Below are 22,023 nucleotides of genomic sequence, written 5' to 3'. Positions count from 1 at the left end.
TGTAATTTTATAGGGTACCCAGAATTGGAACCGGTACCGTTGTTACAGGTTCTGGTTTTAGGTACTTAGGAACCAAAACTGTCGGTTCTAGTTCTGGTTCCAAATTTCAAGGAACTGTTGGTTCCGATTCCTTCAAAAAATGCAGGGTATCTGGAACCGAACACCCCTAATAGCAATTGTTAAAGGATCCCATTCTCTAAAAGTAGTAACCATGCAATCTGTAATGGTCTTTTTAGGATGCTGATTTTTTAAGTGCATATGGTCTTCATAAAAAACTACTTGGCGTGATATGAAGGTCCTTTTGGTAGGTGGATAATAGCACCTATAACCCTTGTGACGATCACTATAGCCCAAGAATACACAAGGGAAAGACTTGGGGTCAAATTTATTATTTTTTTGATCCCACACATATGGGTAACATCTGGAACCAAAAACCAGAAGTGATCCATAATCATTACAGCATATAAAATGGTACTCCCAATTCAAAGTAGCTATAGGAAGCCTATTAATAAAAAATATAGCAGTTGTAAAGGCTTCCACCCAGAAATATTTTGGAACATTAGCATGCAACATCATTGTTAGACCCAACTCTCTAATATTTCTGTGTCTCCGTTCAACAAATCCATTCTGCTCAGGTGTAGAAGGACACGAAACTTTATACAAAATTCCAGATTTTCGTAGGTGATTGATGAAGGAAAGATTCATGAATTCAACTCCTCTATCAGTTTGCACCACCTTAATAGTCTTCTCAAACTGCCTTGAAACATACTTCTCAAATAATTTGAACTGATTGAAGAAGTCAAATTTATTTTTTAGTGGGATCAGCCAAATAAACTTTGTAAAATCATCCACAATAGTAGCATAATAAAGAAAGTTATTTATTGAAGTAACAGGAGCAGGACCCCACAAATCTACATGAAGTTTCTCACGTGGACCAAGAGTACCAGACACTGAAACTGGAAAAAGGGAGTTTTGACATTTTCCCTAACTGACAGCTTTCACACATTTTATTTTCAACTTTATTGGACACAACTTGAATAAAACCATGACTTTGGAGTTTAGCCATAACGGCTGCTTGAGGATGCCCGAGCCTTTGATGCCAGATGTCCCTTGAACCTGCTCGAAACCTTGAGGAGAAAAAGGTAGCTAGTGAGGCTTTAACTGTGTAAAGATTATCCTACTTGAGGCCCTTCATGAGTGCCCTTTGTGTCACTCAGTCCTTGATCACAAAATGGTCATTAGAAAACTCACAATTTATTGGATAATCAGTAGTTAATTGGCCAATGGAAAGCAGGTTTTTCTCTAAGTCAGGGACTAAAAGAACATTGGTGAGTTTAATTTGTGAAGATCCTGACCCAATTATTGCATCATCGGTTGTGTAATTTTTAAAAAATCGCCATTGCCAGTCAAGACACGATCTGAACCAACATAAGGTTTTAAATTTTGTAAAATACCTTCATGAGAGGTCATATGAGCAGAGGCTCCTGTATCAGACACCTATTCCTCAGTGTTGTTTGCTGAGTCAAGATTTAGTGCAACAAATGCTTTAGAAACATTATTAGGCTGAATTGAATTATCAAACTTGTACCAACAACGAATGGTTGTATGCCCTCTTTTGTCACAAATTTGGCATAGAAGATCAACCTTAGTGTCTCAGGTGATGTTGTTAGGAGTAGTTGACTGTCCTTGAGAATTATGCTTAACAGTAGCTTGGTTAGTAGAAGAAAATCCTTTTGCCCTTTGAAGAAAAATTACCTGATTGGCGAGGGCCTTTGTTGTTGGATTGGAAGTTGTTCTTTTGACCATAGAAAGCATTGTAGACACCAGAGTCAGGAGAATGGAGGCTGATATGAGTTTCATAACTTTGTAGGAGGGGCACTAATTTGGCATAGTTTGGCATTGGGGGATTGAGCATAGAAGTAGTGAATGGCTCATATCGTGCTCCCAGACCATTCAATAGAGAAAAAACCTTTGTTTTATCATCAACAGGAAATCCAATACTAGAGAGACTATCACATACCCCTTTGAACTTACAGAGATAGTCATTGAGAGACATTTCGGGATCCTTTCTCATATGATTGAGTTGCTATGTAAGCTGAAATTAGCGTTCTTGAGATGATTGAGCATATGCTTCGTTGAGAGTAGTCCATACTTGTGCCGATGTATCCAATCCAATTACAATGCCAAGTGCCTCTTCAGAAAGGGCACCGATGATCCATCCCCTCAATAATCGATTTGCAGTTCGCCATTTGAGAAATTCTGGGTTGGCAGCAGCTGGTTGATTCAAACCCTCTTGAAGTAGAAGTACAGCTTCAGGGGGTGTTGCCTCACCAGTGAGATAAGCCACAAGTTCCTGGCTTTCAGCCAGAGCAAGTATTTGCTCTGGCCATAAAGGATAATTTTTCAGCTTTCAAGCGAAGTGTGACAAAGTTGCCCACATTCAAAGAAACTGAAGACATAATTGCGGAAGCAGAAGGAGGTAACCCTCATAGTGTTTGTGGCTCTGATACCAAGAAGAAATTGAATGTATACAACTGTTTGTGTATTACAAAGGAAATAAATAAATGCATTTGCTTTACAAGGAAATAATTATTAAATTACAAGAATGAAATCAGTTGCATGAGCTGTCACAAGACTTTGCTCAAATGTGTCTGCTAAACTCATGACTGCTATACATGGCATGTATCTTTGCATGAGCTGTCCCATGATTCTGTTCTTGACTGAGTGGAATTAGCTCAACTGTTGCCTGGCTGCTTCACAATTGCAGTTTCCATATTTGGTTTATATGTATTCGAATCTTCTACGTTATCATAAGTCATATAAGATAAGATCAAGTTTTTTTTCTTTTTTTTTTTTTTTTTTAAATATTTTAAACAACTGTGAATTGATAAAGGTTTAATTTTACATTCAGAATCTATACGTTTAGTCGTGCTAAATGTAAGTTAAAAGGCAAATCAACATTTATGCTTCAACATCTGGAGTTCAACATCTTCACATCAATTACTTCTTAATCAGAAAGACAAACCAATTGCAAATCAATATCAACTTTGTTTTTGTTTGATTGATTCAAATTGTGTTTTGTTCATAAGTTCGATAAAGGGGGAGATTGTAGAGTTTTTAATTGTCGACTTACGAACTTTGTGTGTGTATATTTGATATTAAGCATAATTGTGAATTCTTTGTTGCTTTGCATGTGTGGTTTTTCGCATTAGCGATGCTACAGAAACCGGAAATGGGTACCGAAAAATTGCACCGAAATATATGGCCCTTGACTCGAACATCGCCACGTAGGACACGATAAAAGACTTTCGTAAATGGATTGCCGTCCAACATTTTCGGACAACTGTCCATACTTCGTGGACGACCATTCATTCAGGAATGGATAACGGTCCATAACAAATATTTAAAAATAAACTAAAAATCAATGGACCACCGTCCAAATACTAGGGACAAGCGTCCATAGAATATAAACGGCCGTCCAAATAAGCACACAGGCGTCCCTATAAAATGGACGGTCGTCCACAATAGATGGATTGACGTCCATTTAGTGTTAAAATATTTTTTATAAAAAATAAAAACAAAACATTGTATGGACGCCGGTTCATCTAGTATGAATGGCCATCCTTTTTATAGGGACGACCGTCCACAATAGATGGACTGGCATCCATAAACAATACAGATTTTTTTTTTTTTTAAACTGAAAACAAAAAATTAGATGGACTCCAGTCCCTCTTATGTGGACGGTTGTCCACATGAGATGGATTGGCATCCATATTATGTTAAAAATTTTAAAATTTCAACTTCTTCCAATTTTGTTTAGGGATAAGAAATGCCGAACAGAGAAGCACCATATCTGCCGCCGTTGAAGCCACATTATCTGCTGCTATTATTCATTTCTTCATCGTCATTGTCTGGACTTCGACTGTGAGCTTTTTTTTGTTTTTTTATTGAACAAAGTTGAAAACTGTTATTACTTTCATTTGTTGTGTGCAATTTAGAGATTTACAAAATGTGTAATTGTTTGTTCCTTAATGGTTTTTCTGTTACTTTCTAAAAAATTGATAGTAGAAGTTAAAGGAGTCAGTTGATAGTAGAGGTTAAAGAAGCTAGTATCGGTGTAAATCTATGAAGGGTAATACCACATTTGCATCCGCTATTCAGATAGGTGATCCGGTGTCCATAGATGGAGAGGTTTGTACATTGAAAAATTGTAATGGGATTGTTGAGGAAGCCACTGAAGAGGAGTTGATGGATGCAATGGCTGAAGCTGATTCCACTGGGATGTTTATATGTCATTGGTTTTGATATCTTTTTCACATTTCTTGCTGTAATTCTTTTCTTTGATAAGGGATTGCTTGCTCCAGGGAATGTAAAGGCACTGCCTCTCTAACTACGAATTTTTGTAATTTAGATCATTGGAGAAGCCTATAAAACTAACTAACTAACTATAAATCTATAATCAGATATTTTGGCTAACAGGGGTGGCCCTTTTGCTTGGTTGGCAATCTACGTGGAAGCTTTTTACTAGTAACTACAATGTATCGCATTGGCAGTTTTCATTCTAAATCCGTTGGGATAGTTAATTATTTTCCTTTTCTTTTTTGCTTTTCCTTTCAAGGTAGAAACTAATTTAAGTTAGATCTTTGTAAAAGAGTTAAGGCGTACAGCAAAACCTAAGGTGACACAGGAACTAATTATGCAGTGTTGGAAAACAACTCTCCCGGACGGCTACCTCCTTGCCATTACAAATGAATATACCACGTTGGAAAAGTGCAGTGTCCAGTGGCAAACTAAGCATTTCTGTTGGCTACCCTTGGTAAAAACCTAGTAGCATGGATTATCTAGCTAATATCAGAACCATCTTTATATCTTGTGACCATGGGTATTAATTGTGCTGTCCTTGGACATTTAGGCGCTAAGGGATCCTGGAGCCAAGTGACATTTCTAAGAGGGCATGCTGAGGAATGTTAATTCAAGCACATTACCGAATTAAAAAGTAATATGCACATTAATAGAAGCTAAACAAGAGAACTCTTGTATTTTGAGTATAAATATTAGTTGGCTAAACAAGGAAGCACAATGCTTCCAAAATTTGCAATAGGTTGATGGATGATGTAGGAGAAAGAGCTTTGATTGCAATTGATGAGAAAGAATAGGTGAGAAAGAATGAGAAAATAGAGCTTAATATAGAGAGAAATAGGGCCTAAGAATTTAAATTAGATAGAAGTTTGATGGAGAAGTAGTAGAGAACAGAGAGTAGAGAGAAAAATTAGGAACAAGAGGAGAGATAATAATAGATATAAGGTTTCCTAATTTCGTATATGTCTAGGCCTTTTCATTGGAAACTTTGGTAAGGGAAGTTTCAAATTATTGCCTTATCTTGTTAAATTCTAATTTCATTAAATGGTGGCTTATTCTGTTTAAAATTTAAAATATGTTGCTTAGGCATCATAATTGTAGTAGAAGTTTTGGCAAATGGTGGTAGTAGAGGAGTGTCACTACAAGGACATAGTTTCATGAAAAATTAGAATATGTTAGATGCAGATATGAGAAAAATTGTGGAGTTCTTTGGGGATATAAGTAAAGGAAAGAAAGAAATTGACGATTGAATACTGAGTCTATGCTTATGATTATGTTCTAATGTCTTAAGTCTATGTGCCTTACTAGGTTTTTTTTCCCTCTCGCATGTGTTATTGTACTCCTTTGTTCTATGATGATATAATTGAGTTTCACAGCAGCATCACACCTTATCCTGGAGTTTCACAACAACATCATAACTCTTTTCATCAGCTTACTAGTGTGTCTCAATCTGCCATTCCTTCCTTGACAAACACTACCTCCCTGGTAATTGGACTTTAACAGCAAGTTATTTGTGTCTGTTGTCATTATATTGAAAGACACAACACAAACACTTGAAATTGTAGACTCTGAAAAAGCAAACAAATATAAACTTCAAACATGATTTTTCATTATAGTTGTCTTTTTTTAATATCTACAGAATTACTTATGGATATGTTTTTTTCCAGGAAGTTGATAGTTTTAGAAGAAAGTAGAAAATGGTAAGAGCAAAAAACATAACCATTCCTCATAGAGGCACATCGTCATTTAGAGTCCAATTTCGAGACGTGCAACATAAAAAGCAATACAAACAGATGGCGAAAAGAGATATTTGTCTTAGAAGAAGTTTGGATTTAGGATTTATAGCAAGTTTGAGTTTAGGTGATGAGATTAGTGGTTGGATTCGTAATTTGAAATGGGACCAATTGGTGAGTATTAGATATGATGGATATAAGCATTTGATTTATGAGTTTTTTAGTAGTTTGGAAGTTGTGGAGACAGGTACTGATGATTTTCTAGCGTATACAATGTTTTTTAGATTAAAGAATCAGAATTATGTAGTGAGCCCACAAGACTTAGCAAACTGGATAGGGATTGATTTTGAAGGTTTGGATTACGTATCCAGAACATGGGATTCCAAACAAGCTTGGACGGATGTTTCTAGAATAGGGGTTTATCATCCACATAGGTGTAAATCTACAAAGTTAAAGAATCCTGCCATGAGAGTTTTTCATAGATTTCTGACTTTCACATTTAATGGCAGGAAAGAGACAAATGGAAATGTGACAAACAAAGATTTATTGTTGATGGAAGCAACAATAACAGGGAAGCAAGTACATTCAGCAAAGTTATTGATTAAGAAGTTGGCAGAGATTAAAGCAGAAAATGAGAAATTTATTAGGGGATGCTTGTTACGCTAATATGTCAGAAGTTGCGTTTAGAGATCACCCCTTCAGATGAAGCCAATAAGATAACACTTTCTGCAAATAATTTGTTGGGGGATGCGACATTGTGGAAAATGGGTTTGATTAAAAAGAATGTGTCAGGAGAATGGTTTCTAATTAGGGATGAAATGGAGGAAAAGGCAACGGTTCAGGAAAGTGTCCCTGTTCCAAAAAGGAAAAATGAAGGACGAGTCTACGTGCGCAAAAGAAGATGAAAGAGTATTGAACCTCGATCTTCTCAGAATGTAGAAGAAATGTCTTCTCATACCTTAGACAAAATACTAAGCAGATTTGATCGGATCGAAAGGTTTCAAGATGAGAGTTTTTCACGTATTGAGAGGAAAATGCAGGAACAACAGGATCAATTACAAAGTGATTTCAACTCGTTCGCATCAAGAATAGAAGAAACGGTTGACATCCTTGGGAAATGTATGACAAAAATATCCAACATGATGAAGAAATTGTCACCAGCCTCCTCCTCCTCCAGTCAGCCTCCACCCCCTACACTATGACGAAAAACTTCTCAACAACCTCCATCTTCTCAACATCCTTGGGGAACGCACTATGAATGTTAATTGTCATTATGTGTAGTTCAACTACTAAACTTTATGTACGCAAATATGTTAATTAATAAAGTTTGATTTCACAAGATGTTCTCAATTAGCTGAACTTCTCCAATGTCATATAAATATTAATTCTTAGTATGAATGTTATGTACGAAGATTATATTTGCCACAATATCATATAATTAATTATTGTTCAAGATATTTCTGAATGCTCATGTATATGTTATACTAAACATACTAAAAGACATATCAAAATTAAAATCTCAACTGAAATATAGAATAATATATACTGAAATGTGACGATAATATATACTGAAAACATTCGGAATAAGAATAAGATACATTTACGTTATTATTATGAATTCAGAACCCTATAACCAACAACCTACTCTTACCCAACCAACAACAAAAAAAATAAAAACAAAACAACTGAATCAGCATACAACTCAACTGCATTCGTCAGAAATTAACCGCAACGTGAATAATTTCTACCGAATACAAATGTATATGCTTCAATCGGTTAACGACATCAAATTTCTCCCAACAAAACATATTCATCATTTACATCCTCCTGCCCAGTACATAAATTACTATTTCTTGCGAGATTCTGAACCAGACCAGTGGACAGCTGTCAATGTTTAATAACCATAATTTAGCAAATGTTATAGAAAACTTAAGGTTTTTACAATTATACAACATACATAACACATACCTGAGTAGCAACAACATCATTTGACAGTACTTGAGTTCCCAGTACACTTTCAGCAATGTTGTCTCGCTCTACTGATGATTCTTTCCATATAAAGTAGCATAACACATTAATAATCAAGTAAATATTATTATAAACTTCAAATAAGTAAAAAATGTTTCAAAAACAAATAACATGTAAGAATAGGTGTATAACTCATACCAAATCTTTGTTTTCTTAATTTTTTTATTTTTAGCCCTACGTACAATTTCGTCAACCTTCGATTGTTTTTTTTTTTTTTTTTGCATGGAGGATGGCCTTTGCTGCGAACTACCCGTGGACTAATAATTAGACTATTCCCCTCTTTGGGAGGACTGTCCCCCTCTTTACTACCAAACCCTCCCTCACTTTCCTTCTGCTCCTACTTATTTCTAATGTCAGTCATCAATTCCATCAACATGTTACAGTCTTCCTCATTGTTTGATGTTATATCGGCTACTGTCAGCATTAGATTAGACAACTTCTTAAAACGTTGTCCTTCAACGTTTGTGCTCCACCTATTATAACTTACCTTGATTTTCATATGACATCTTTTTATATTTTCTTCTAATGCTGTAGAATGTACTTATTTGGAATGTGCGAAACCTTTTTATGAATCAACACAATAATGGCATGTCTGCATAAAATCCCTTTGAACTCAAACAAATGACAATTACAACGAATATCAAATGAACTTTCTTCAAAGTATACCAGAAAGGGAACACACTGATTACTATCTCCAAACCAAACATCTTCTAAAACTTGATACTCCTCATATGAATTGTACTTTTTCAGAAAAGATAATTCACAATAAATCTTCCCCGCAATCTCTTCTTGAAACTCTTTAAATTTTGCAGTTGTGTATGCATTTTGAAATTGTTTCTCAATAAGGTAATTAGTTATGCATGGTATCTAAGACTTGAAAGATCTAAAATCAGCCTCCCTTTCCTTTTCCACTTTATCTCGCAATGCATTATCATATTGTTCCACAAATTGTTTCAATGTTGTTTTAGAATTTACATATCCATAAAAAAATACATGCATACTTTCACTACATTGGGTAGTAGACATACCTGCCCAGAAAGTATCTTTAAGAAATGCAAGCACCCAACGTACTTTTTCTTTATACAATCCACATAACCATTCATTCTCGTGAAGGTTATACACATCAAATAATTTGTTCCACCGTTCTTCAAACCCTTCACATGTCAACGAATCATACACAATATTTTGTAACATAAACTTTATAATTTCATATTCCTTATACCCTCTTAACTTCTCAGATAGTTTCTTCATTATTTGCCACAAACACCACCTATGTCTTATACCGGGGAAAACAATCTCAATTGCATTTTGCATAGCCTTATCTTGACCAGTGATAATTCCATTAGGAGCAAAATCCATTCATTCAAGCCCAGAACGAAATAGCCATACAAATGTCTCTGTGTCCTCATGTGAAATTAACGCACAACCTAACAATGTCGAATGTTCATAGTGATCAACCCCCACAAAAGCAGCAAATGGCATATCATACTTGTTCATCAGATACGTTGTGTCGAAGGTCACAACATCACCGAAATTTTTATATGCGGCCCTACATCTAGCATCAACCCATAGCACATTTTTTAATCGACTCTCTTCATCTACATCAATCATGTACTAGAAATTTGAATTCTCCTTTTGCATTTTCATAAAATACTCTAGTGCTGTCGAAGCATCTCCAACTCCAAGTCATAGCCTTCTAACTTTTTCAATGTAGTTTCTACAATCTTTTGTAGAAACATCAAATTTAATACACCTCCTACCTCAACTGAACATGACTGAAAATTTTTATACGGTCTAATCCCAGCCTGATCATTAACTTCAAGCCTCATTTTCACAAAAGGTTGTATCGTTCGGTTTACCTTGAAATATTTTCTTTTCGTCGGACTTGTAAGATCATGATTATGTTCAAGCACAACTGATTTAATTTTCCATTTGTACTCACCATTCAAAGCTGCACGATCTGAATCTTACAATCTGTTTTTGCAACAGGTTGTTTTTTCAAGGTATTTCTGCATTTACTTCTCTCCTTCTCAGAAAAAGAACACGCCACTGTCACGTATCTCATCTCCCCATCATCTGTTTTCTTTGACGTACGTATCATTGCTTCAAAACCCATTTTATTCCCATGCCTTCTGTAATACTTAAACAAACTATCAACTGAATTAAACACCATTCCAATATCAGGCTCCACTTCTTCCTCTTCACATCCCGTATCTTCTAATTCATCACGTTCATTTTCCTGATTCAATGTTTTTATAATAAACAAAATTAGAATGTACTAATATAACACATCATAATAAACAATACAATACAGCACATTTAAAAAAGTTTCAAACACAATTTACCTCAACATCATTAAAACGAGGCAATCTAGACTCTTCTATATTTCGTAATTTCATGCACAACTAATACTAGTTTTCGCGTTCACGAATCTAGTTCACAACAGTCACCAACAAATATTATTTATTAATTATTTTGTATTGTAACATATATTCAATCCAAAATAGAATATGAAGCTAAATGAATATATAAAATAAGTCAAAAATTCTTTACCTTAACAAAAAATTTGGAGCTTTAAAATGTTTGACATATGTTTGATATCCTTATTTTCGTTTCTCGATTATCTCTATAAAAATAGTTCTTGCTGCTGTTGCTTGGCTATTGACGAAGAAACCGGTGTCGAGGCAAGGGGAACAAAACACGTAGACGAACGAGAAGAGAAGAAATACAAATAACGCAGACAAAGGAGAAGAGAAGAAAAACAAATAAAAATGAAAGTTTTTTTTTCCCCTTATTATTTCACATGAAATTTTGGCTCTTATTTGTAAAGCGTATTAGACAAGCTATTCATTTTTATAACAATTTTTTTTTTTTAAAACAAAGTATGGACACCAGGAACGGCCGTCCGTCCACAGTAGATGGACTAGCGTCCATTTACAAGGGACGGTCATCACAATAGATGGACTGGCGTCCATATAGAAGGAACGGTCGTCCACACTAGATGGATTGGCGTCCATATTATGTCCATTATATTTTAAAAAAAAAGTTCACAAACGATGGATGCCAGTCCATCTCATGTGGACGGCCATCCATAGTAGATGGACTAGCGTCCATCTAGTGTGCTTTTAGGACGGCCGTCCATATTAAATGGACGCCCGTCCCTATAATTTGGATGGGAGTTCATTGTTTTTTTTTTTTTAAATATTTTTTATGGACCCTCATCCATTCCACTATGAACGGTCGTTCAGGAAGTATGGACGACTGTCTAAAACCTTTGGACAACCGTCCATTTACGTGAGTGTTCTATCGTCCCTACATGGCGACGCTCGAGTCAGTTGCCACGTATTTTGGTGCACATATTCGGTACCATCTTTCGGTGGATATAGCATTTTTGTTTTCACATATTCCTGTTTTTGATTGATTGATATTGATTATAGTATGTGGACACTTCTCTGATGTGCAAGCATCTCACACATATTAATTATCAAGTTTATTTTTATACATGATATGTGCTTTGATTTGTTTTTTACAAGTGTCACTTTTCTAATAGAGTGTCCAAGGCTCCTAATTGGAGAGAGGCTTGTATGGTGGAGATGAGATTGTTTAGTGTATTGTAGAACAAGATGTTTTACTTTGTGTATCTAAATTCACTGTGGATTGTTTTTGTAATGGTTTATGTTATATTAGATTAGCTTCTATTTGGACTATGTCTTATGGATTTAGTCTAAAAATTTTTTTAGTTTAATCATGTATCTTCTTGTGTGCTTTACGCTTGTTGCTCATGGGTGTTTGATTTTATAACGTTGAGACGTTAACGACATTGTTTACAAAATAATTGTCTCCCTTAATAATTGGCTAGCTTGTAGTAAACTTCAAATTTCTAGTTCTTAAATTCCGTATAATTTCCAGAAATACTAGAAATGATTCACAAAATCAATTGACTAGCCAAGTTCAGCCTTGCAATGAGTGACAAAACATATTTAAAAAAAAAAGTCTTAATGTTCCAACGCCTTTGATTCAAGATAAAAAACTAAAAGCATTCAAAACTGAATATTCTATTGAACTTATTGTTCTTTGAACTCCAATTTTTAAATTAAGCTGTCACCAAATATTCATGTCTCATAATGAAGTTGTGTTTCAAGATTCTTCAAATTAAATCCAAGAAAAGAATTTATCACATCATTAACCATCACAAATTGACAATTACATCTTGATGAACCAATAATTAAATCTTCAAAATCCAAATTCAATCAACAAAAAATCTTCAAATTAAACAAATTAAATTCCGATTCAAAAATTCAAATGAAATAGAAAGGTTTGTTCACTATCTATCATTTTCAAAACCCAATTTAATTAATAATTTGTAAGTGGCTTAAAGAAATTCAAACATTGTTTTTTTTTTTTTTTTGGTCATAAAGTAGTTTCTCTTCATCCTTTATCATTATGAATCTCGATAGGTTTACTGAACAAAACTGGTTTTCAAGAGAGTAACTAATATCTTTACAATGCCCTTGCATGGATCACTTCCAAAGTTGAGGCAGACAGATAGAATAGATAAGCATAATGTTGTGTGTGATTTTTCCACCAAGCTCGAAGCATTGCGAGGATATAGTTCGATCCAAAACAAGCTCGACTCTATCGATTGTCTGACCCAGCATAAGCTCGTCGACATATAACTCGACCTAGCACAAACTAGTCGCAAACAATCCGAGTGATCGTTCAACCAATTCCCAGATAACTTCAAATCCCAGATATCTTGAGAATGATCAGATTGACAACAATCTTTGCGTAATCACAGCGCCCAATCGCGAGAGTTGAATTTCAATTTAATTGTAATTCCTTTATTTTCGCTCTTTCTTTTGTACAAACTTTGTATATAAACCCCCTCAAAAGATGGGAAAGGGGTTTGAAAAAATTCCTAGAATCACTATTGTAAGCTTTCACATCAAATAAAAAGAACAGTGGACGTAGGCTCAAGAGTTCATCCCATCGAACCACTTTAAAATCCTTTTTGCCATTTACTTTACTACATTCATTATTTATTCATTGTTGGTTAGTCGTAATCACACACACACCGATTCCAATCTTGCCAAGATCGATCGGATCACTTTAGTTGGTGCAAAGTTCTGTATCAACATTTTGGCGCTAGAAGGAGGGCCTCCGCCAACATCTTAGAAATTCCGGCAAACAACCATAGCGATCCAACCCCTTCAGGCCCATTATGGTGCATACAAGATCAAAAACCACAACGATGTGGAGACCACCCATCAGGAGGTGCAACATGACGTCGTTGGGCATCGACCACCATTGGTGCCATCTCAGCATGCCACAAATAACCAGGGGTAGGAATGTCAAACCCCGAAAACGGCTAGCTGGTGGAGATGATCAGAACCATGGTTACACAAGCAGTGCAACATAACATGGTTGAGCTAAGAAATCAACAACCAACTGCCCAGAACCTTGACCAGCCGTGCTTTGCTAATCCTACCCCAATGGGTCAGACTTCAGTTAGGGACCAGTCTGACTCATCGGCGCCAAGGGTGACCGACACTGTAATAACTGCTTCATACTAGGATACGTATAGAAATACATCAAGTAAATATATTTATATTAGCAAAAGTAAATGGGCCCACAATTTTCTTTTAATACATTTAATCATTCTTTATACAAAGTAAGGCATCATAAGTAAAAGTTATCAAAAACAGTGGACAGTGTAGCTATTACTCCTCGCTTGCCGATGCCCATCCGACCGCGTCCTCACCTAGATCCTGCAAACACAAAGAAAAACAACGGGGTGAGCACAAAATAATGCTCAGTAAGTAAATCCTCTACTCGTCTATCCCCGTAACTCTTTCTCTTAATTCTTTCCTTACACTCTTCTCATCTCATTTATTTTCTCTTTCTGTTTCTCTTTCACATAGCTCTTTTCTATTAACTTTCTGTTGTATGTCACGGCCTCATCTTACCGGAGGCACGGCTGAGTGGAGATCACAAAGCACCCACCCACTCTTCGTGACTTCTACTCTTTCTCTTCCTCTATTCTTTCTTATATTTTCTCATTCTTTCTCACTGGAATGTCACGGCCTCATCTTACCGGAGGCACGGCCGGTTGGAGTTCACAAAGCACCAACCCACTCTTCGTGACTTCCGGTTGGAGTTCACAAAGCACCAACCCATTCTTAGATTTTCTCATTCTCTTTACTTTTAGAGTAGCCCATTCACAAAGTTCTCTACTCTTTCTCAAACTACTTCTCAATGCACAATTAATGCATAAGGATGGTTCATGCTTAAAGTTTCTTACTTAATGCACTTTTGAAATGCACAAATGCAATATTGCATCAAAACTGTCATTCTGCGCAGGTCACACTCAAGAAGGCATAACTTGAGTTATACATGTCAGATTGCTACGGTTTTGGTCTCGTTTTAAAGCTTAGAGACAGGACTACAACTTTTATGTTTTGGTCTAAACCCAGTTCAATCCGTAAGATGCCCAAAAATCACTCAGAAAGTCACGGCTGTGACAGGGCAGTTTGGTAACATGTTTTCACTTAGGCATATCATCAAACATTAATTGTGCATAAACAAACCCTAATTCAATTATCATTCTATTTAGTTCTCAAACCATCCAAAATGAGAGAAAAACTCTCTTGTAGCATCACATACCTACATGGCAAACACACTCCACAAAAATTTCTCCAATTCTTCCAATTTCAACCCATCATCAAATCATCACATATACTTCTCATATTCAAATATATCCAACAACAAGCATAATTCATCATCAATCTCATCTCAATTTCTCAATAATCAAAACATATGCATATTTAGAAGAAATCTCTACTCACTTGAATTCTTAAATTTTAGCTTGAGTTGGATTTTGAGTGGAATTTACTTACCTTGTGCTTGAGTAGTCTCTCCTAAGCTCTCTATTCTTGTTGGATTCCAATCTTCTCTTAACCCTAAGCATAAACTTCATAAGAACTCAAACTTTACACAAATAAATCATAGATAAAGAGCTTGATTCCTTACCTTTTGATGCCTTGAATCAAAACCCTATGAAAATCTACTCAAAAGCCCTCAAATTCCTTGGAAAAGTGAATGAAAATTTGAGAGAAAAAAGGAAGAGGAGTGTGGGGGGTGGAATGAACGAAAATGAGGGTTTCAAACCCTTAACACTTTAATTTATAACCACACTTTCCCATTTTGCCCTTGCTCTTTCTTAGAAATTCCATCTATGTCCCTTAGTCAATTACAATAATGCCCTCATTTTTAATGCATTCTCTATTAAATTCTATCTCTTTTCACTCCCCACAAGTTCAACTAATTTTGAGTGAAAAGACCATTTTACCCTAATGAAAGTTTAAGGGATTTTCTCTACATTTTTCGCAAAATAACTTTAACAAAAATTCAACTAAGGGCCAACCAACCAATATTAACAATATATCAACCCAAATAAAAACAAAACAATAAACATTTAAGCAATACACCATAACTTAACTATGTACCTCAAGTGGGGCGTTACAGACACTCCTGATGTCAAAGGGTGCACTCCACCCAGGAGTGTGAGTCACGCGAGCAAAGCAACCCCTGGAGGTGGCCAAAGAAACAACTAATAGGTGAAAGCGAAGGTAATGGTCGCCCATGAGATGCTCGACGTACCTGGCAGAATCGTTAGCGTGTCGGTCTTAATCCACGCCCAAGACAATTTTGATCCTTGCAAGCTCGCGAGACAAGTAATGTGTGCTAATCTGGCAATGACCGACGTTCTGATTATAACCAATGTCGTGAGCAACGCACTGATGAGCATGATAGCACTTATCAACTGAGCCATCATGATTCAACCTTGTGCATCAATGCGCATAATGGAGGGGGTTCACAATTGACAGATTTGCAAACTCACTGGCTCAAGGTAAGGTTGAACAGAGTTAGCCAAGACAATCACAATGAAGGCCTGAATCGTGTGCAGAAAATGTTCAACGATCTAAGGGCTCGCCAGAACAGTGTGGCAGAAGAAATAGTGAGTTCCCTCTTCACAGAGGAGGTTCACCAGGCCCCGCTTCCACGAGGGTTCAGGGCGCCAAAAAGTAAGTTCGACGGGAGAGGAGACTCTAGAGGCCACCTTGACAATTTCAATGACTTAATGGAGCTTCACCAGGTCTATGACCTAGCGAAGTGTTGCTGCTTCGCAGTCACATTGGTAGGGGATGCGAAGAGGTGGTACAAAAGACTCAAGCCAAACTCCATCAGTTCTTGGCAATAGCTCTCCTCGCTGTACTTACAGCAATTCCAGGTGAGGAGACAATTCGAAATGTTGTTCAGCTACTTGAGCAATATTCGTCAAAAGAGAGACGAAACTCTGACCTCTTATTTAACGAGGTTCCAGAACGAGCAAGCAACCGTAGCGAATACACCCAAAGAGGCAATCCCGACTTTGCTAATTGCAGGCATCAGGCCAAACACGAAGCTGTGGAAAGAGCTCCAAAATGAAGATCACGTGAGCTTGGCGAAGTTTTATCAGTGCCATGACATAAAATAATGAAAAATTATTAAGTCAAATAGTAAAGGGTATTTTCGTCCTTACAATGATTATACCATGTAAGTCAACGAATTTTAACCGTGGGTGGAAAATTGTTTTTTTGAAACCTTTTGGGTGGGAAAAATTACATACACCTAACCTTGGGTGGGATATGTCATTCTCCCCTTTTATTGGACTGTGTTATGTTTTGATTGTGGATTTGTAGTTATGTTATGTGTCATTGTAGTACCTTTTGGATTTTTGAGATATTAGATAGTTTACTGGTAAATGGTAACGGTGGACCGAGAGGATCATAACAATTTTTAATATTTTAAATGATATTACCCATATGATAATTGTTCCCTTATTAATTCTATAAAAATATTATATTCAATTTATTTATATTAAAACATAAAATCTTTAATATTTTCTATTAAATTTTAAGATATCAATAATTATTTGTAAATAGAGTAAAGACATTATTTATTTAAATTATGATTTTATTTTAAATAAAAAAATAAAAGAGAAATTATTGTATAATATAGAAATATTATTAAATATTAATATGAATTCGGAGCCAATTTAGGCTTCAACATCAGCGGATTCGAAACGAATTGGGCTTTCACATCATTCTTTTTTGAGTAAACGACATATTCCCACCCAAGGTTTGACAAAATCCTAAATTGGTACCCAAAATTCCATTTATTCTAGATTCTCACCCTTAAAATAACGAAAAATGGTTGGATATAACTGCTCAGGGGTAAATTAGTCATTTCACAAAGGAGGCGCACATTAGCAGATCGTCGCCCCTAACAAAGCTCCAGCGCACATTAGCCAACATCATTGCCAACGTTTTTTGCCTTTTTCCGGTGATTCTTCCACCCAAAATTACCCTTGTCACCACCATTCGGACCCTCGTCCTCCTCTCTACAAAACCTTACCCTTCACAACCCCTCATCACTCGCTGATCGCTAGCCACGACAGCCGCTACATGCGACTGGTTTTCTTCGGTCTCCACTGGCGAATGGCCACTAAGCGGTTGCTGAGGACATAGGGGTTTTGTAGATTTGGAGACACTGATTGCAATGGTGATGTCCAATTGAATTTTCGTTGCCGGAATCGATCGAAATCTAGTGAAGAACGACGAAAACCTAAGCTTGACGGCGCCGACGATTGGAGGGCCCATTGAGTCGGGAACCAGAGGGGTTTTGAACGAAGAACAATGGGGAAGGTGATGGAGGTGACCAGGGGGTTCGCCGCCATCGGAAACAACCCAGATCCCATGAAAACCAAGATGGTGCACAGTTATAGAGGGTGTAATTGAAGTAATTTTAAAATAAGATAGTTAATTTATAATTTCAGTAATTTAGGGGTTAAAAATAATTTATTAATTTAGGGTTAAGGGTATTATAGTAATTGCACTTTCACTACCCTAAAAATTGTTAACATTGTTATTTTAAGGGTAGGAATCTAGAATAAATGGAACTTGGGTACCAACCTTGGATATCGTCAAACCTTGGGTGGGAATATGTCGTTTACTCTTCTTTTTCAATTTTCAAATGCGCATTGTCTTATTCTACTAAAACCTACTTGCCTGCAACTTGGAATAATGGAATATCCCACCCCTTCCCGCCAAACAATATAATAAAACCCTAATCCACCCTAAACCCTCCGTAGCCACGACCCACAAACGCAAACATTTAACCAAAAAACCACCAAAGAATAAAATGGAGAAAAAGGAGCTGGTCTTGATTCTAGACTTCGGTTCTCAATACACCCACCTCATAACAAGGCGAATTCGTTCTCTCTCCGTCTTTTCTCTATGCATCTCCGGCACTTCTTCTCTCGAAACGATTGCCTCCCATAATCCACATGTAGTTATTCTCTCCGGAGGGCCCCACTCCGTCCACGCCCCTGACTCGCCCGCTTTTCCCACCGACTTCCTCGAGTGGGCCCAGTCCAATGGTGTCTACGTGCTTGGAGTCTGTTACGGGCTCCAGTTGATGGTACAGAAACTTGGGGGTGTTGTCAGGGTTGGGGAGAAACAGGAATACGGGCGGATGGATATTCTGGTGGAGGGTAGTTCGGGAATATTTGGGAATAAGAAGTTGGGTGAACGGCAGGTCGTTTGGATGAGTCACGGAGACGAGGCCGCTGTGTTGCCTGATGGGTTTGAGGTTGTGGCTAGAAGCCAGCAGGGGGCTGTTGCTGCTGTTGAGAATAGAGAGAGGAGGCTTTTTGGGCTTCAATATCATCCGGAGGTATTTGGCTTTGCTCTAATTATTGAATTTGGTTTTTGTTATCCTTTGTACTTGTTTTGATTATGTGGATTTTTTTTTTTTTTATTATTCGTGGTGTAATGGAGGCGAAATATTTCTTCAATGTGATTTATTTATATTTGCTGGAAAGCTGTTCTGAAGCAAACTTGTTATTTGGAAACTGCAGTTTCATTGGTATGAAACTGAGTTTTGCATTGGTGTGGTTCAAATCTTGCATAACCGAATGTGAAAAAATTGATGTATCTTATTGCTTATATAAGATTATTTTGGTGAGTAAACTTGATTTGGAACCATATGTTGTGGTAGAATTGTGTTGTTTCTGGAACCATGGATATGTAGTATCAGTCAAGCTCATTGTGATATGAGTCTAGGAAGGATTATCTTGCCCTCATTGGAGCATGTGACCTGTGAATGTAGTGCATTAATGGAATTATTATAGAAAGTTTTTATTGGCATGTAAAGTTCTATCTTGAATAGTTTGATTTTTGAATTTTATGTAGGTGACACACTCACCTGAAGGGATGGAAACACTACGGTATTTTCTCTTTGATGTTTGTGGAGTCAGTGCTGGCTGGAAGATGGAAAATGTATTGGATGAAGAAATTAGAATAATCAATGACAAGGTGGGGCCTGAAGAACATGTCATTTGTGCTCTATCTGGTGGTGTAGATTCCACAGTTGCTGCTACACTTGTTTATAAGGCAATTGGGGATAGGCTTCACTGTGTTTTTGTTGACAATGGCTTGTTAAGGTGAGTGAATGATCGGGTTTTTCTTGGGCCTTAAAGGTTGATAAAAATCCTTAAATTTTTTTTTATTGTTTGCCCTTTCAGTTTCTCTCTCGTAAGATTTTCCATTTATTGTTTATTTTCTGTAGGTACAAAGAGAGAGAACGCGTTATGGAAACCTTTGAAAAGGATCTACATCTACCAGTAACTTGCGTTGATGCTACAGATCAGTTTCTTAGTAAGCTGAAAGGTGTGGTAGATCCTGAGATGAAGAGGAAGATAATTGGAAGGGAATTCATATGCATCTTTGATGCTTTTGCCAATGAGTTGGAGCAGAAATTAGGAAAGAAACCTGCTTACTTGGTCCAAGGAACCTTGTATCCAGATGTAATTGAATCATGCCCGCCACCTGGAACAGGAAGAACCCACTCCCATACAATCAAAAGCCATCACAATGTTGGGGGCCTTCCTAAGGACATGAAGTTGAAGCTCATTGAACCGCTTAAACTTCTATTTAAAGACGAGGTTTTGCTCTGAATTTTCCTGCCTGTTCACTACATACTTAGAAAGATGATATTCTTTTTTTCCTCTCATAATTTTCTGATGTTATTTTTTTCACTCGTTTATGAAGGTTCGTCAACTTGGGAAAATTTTGAATGTTCCTGAACCATTTTTAAAGCGTCACCCATTCCCTGGGCCTGGCCTTGCAGTACGAGTCCTAGGTGATGTAACTGATGGCAATGCGTTGGATATCCTCCGCCTGGTATGTGTTGTTTGTGCATGGATTGGGAATCACGTTTTATCTTTCATCACTCTATCAACAATAATTTACATGCTGTCTTTTCCTGTTTTTCTTTTAGGTGGATGAAATTTTCATTCAATCAATCAAGGATGCTGGGCTTTATGATTCAATTTGGCAAGCTTTTGCAGTGTTTTTGCCTGTAAGATCAGTTGGAGTTCAAGGTGATCAAAGAACACATTCACATGTTGTTGCTCTTAGAGCTGTTACAAGCCAAGATGGAATGACAGCAGATTGGTAAGCCTTCATTTTTTTCACATGTTTAGTACAATTTGGGCATGTAAAACATTAAAAATAGTGTTCTTATTTTTTTCTTTTTCTTTTTTTTTTTTTTTTTTTCCCCAAAAGATGTAACCTTAGGATTCCCATGCTTGTCAATTTGGTTTCTACAATTTGGTAAATGTTTGTTATTCTCTCAACCTAATTGATTTTTCTGGATAATCGGTTGGAAGCAGAGGCAGAACTCTTGGAAGTTGAGTTGGCTTTGAGACAATTTAATATTAAGGACAATTGTGATTGTGTCAATGTTGATGATTTCTTTTCTATATGTTTATGAGCTAACCCACCACCCATATAAGCATGTCTAAATGCAGTTAGTTGGGCTTCTAAATTTATGAGCCCCATTGGAAACGTATATTTGGTGAATTTATTACCTAGTTGAATTCCTTGTTTTTGCATCTAGTATTTCACCAATGAGGATTGACATTTTTCAAGCATGAGATCAGCTAGGATGAGGAGAGGGCCATAAAAGATTTGGCACTAATCATCATTGGAACATCCAGTGGCTAGTATTCCACACCATTTATGCTGAGTTGTCGCTAAACAATTAAAATAAGACATTGATATCTTCCATTCATCTTGTTATGTTCATGTAGCCTGAATTTATGACTATCCCCGATTATTTTGATGAAAAAACTAGTTTATTTTCAAGCCTATACTTTAGTTTTCATTCCCTTTCTATGACCATTCTACCCCTATGTCCACCCATAATGCAGCAATTTATCATGGTGGAAGATTTTAGAGGCCCTAAAGTAAATAATATAAGATAAAAAACTTAACATGCAAAAAATTTATTGTCAAATTTGTTTTCTAGAGTCGGTGCATGCTTATTTTTATCTTGGAGATTATTATTTAGCAGCTATGTTCCACAAAATGAGTGTAGGCATTTTGCTTTTTTGCCAAGTGAAACTAAATATCCCTTATATATCTTATTTTCTTATTCCAGGTATTATTTTGAGCATAAATTCCTTGATGATGTAGCAAGAAAAATTTGTAACAATGTTCGGGGTGTAAACCGAGTTGTTCAAGACATCACATCCAAGCCTCCATCTACAATTGAGTGGGAATGATCATCTGTTGGTTGCCTTATGGATTAATGGGAAGTAACAGACTTTATGGTCTGTAGAACTAAGGTGATGCATGAATTATTACCTTCTCTTTGCCTATAATTCTGTAAGTTGGCAAGAAGGAATTGGAATCAAGCAGAATTTCATGATGCTTGATGTCTCTGCTGATTTCCTTTTTGCCAAATTATAAGAAGGTAATACATATTGGAGGGTCAATAGCTTAAATGTTTGTAGGGA

At 36.6% G+C, this 22,023-nt stretch overlaps 1 protein-coding gene across 1 annotated transcript; it reads left to right on the top strand.

Annotated features, from left to right (window-relative positions):
• The first annotated feature begins 18,227 nt into the window (after positions 1-18,227).
• Positions 18,228-21,826, top strand: LOC116127396 (GMP synthase [glutamine-hydrolyzing]-like). Its single transcript, XM_031413040.1, has 6 exons — positions 18,228-18,896; positions 19,415-19,665; positions 19,791-20,166; positions 20,273-20,404; positions 20,502-20,677; positions 21,666-21,826. Exons 1-6 carry the CDS (start codon positions 18,363-18,365, stop codon positions 21,787-21,789), a joined length of 1,593 nt encoding a protein of 530 aa, XP_031268900.1. The 5' UTR covers positions 18,228-18,362; the 3' UTR covers positions 21,790-21,826.
• Positions 21,827-22,023: the final 197 nt, after the last annotated feature.

This window comes from Pistacia vera, unplaced genomic scaffold (assembly GCF_008641045.1).
Source record: "Pistacia vera cultivar Batoury unplaced genomic scaffold, PisVer_v2 Contig190, whole genome shotgun sequence".
NCBI lineage: Eukaryota > Viridiplantae > Streptophyta > Magnoliopsida > Sapindales > Anacardiaceae > Pistacia > Pistacia vera.
This window is presented reverse-complemented; position numbering and strand designations above follow the sequence as displayed.

Excerpts from the sequence above, each read along its gene's own strand:
- LOC116127396 (XM_031413040.1), top strand. The coding sequence starts at position 18,363 with ATGGAGAAAAAGGAGCTGGTCTTGATTCTAGACTTCGGTTCTCAATAC. Across the intron at positions 19,666-19,790 it reads GTTGACAATGGCTTGTTAAG|GTACAAAGAGAGAGAACGCG; the intron begins GTGAGTGAATGA and ends TATTTTCTGTAG. Across the intron at positions 20,167-20,272 it reads AACTTCTATTTAAAGACGAG|GTTCGTCAACTTGGGAAAAT; the intron begins GTTTTGCTCTGA and ends TCGTTTATGAAG.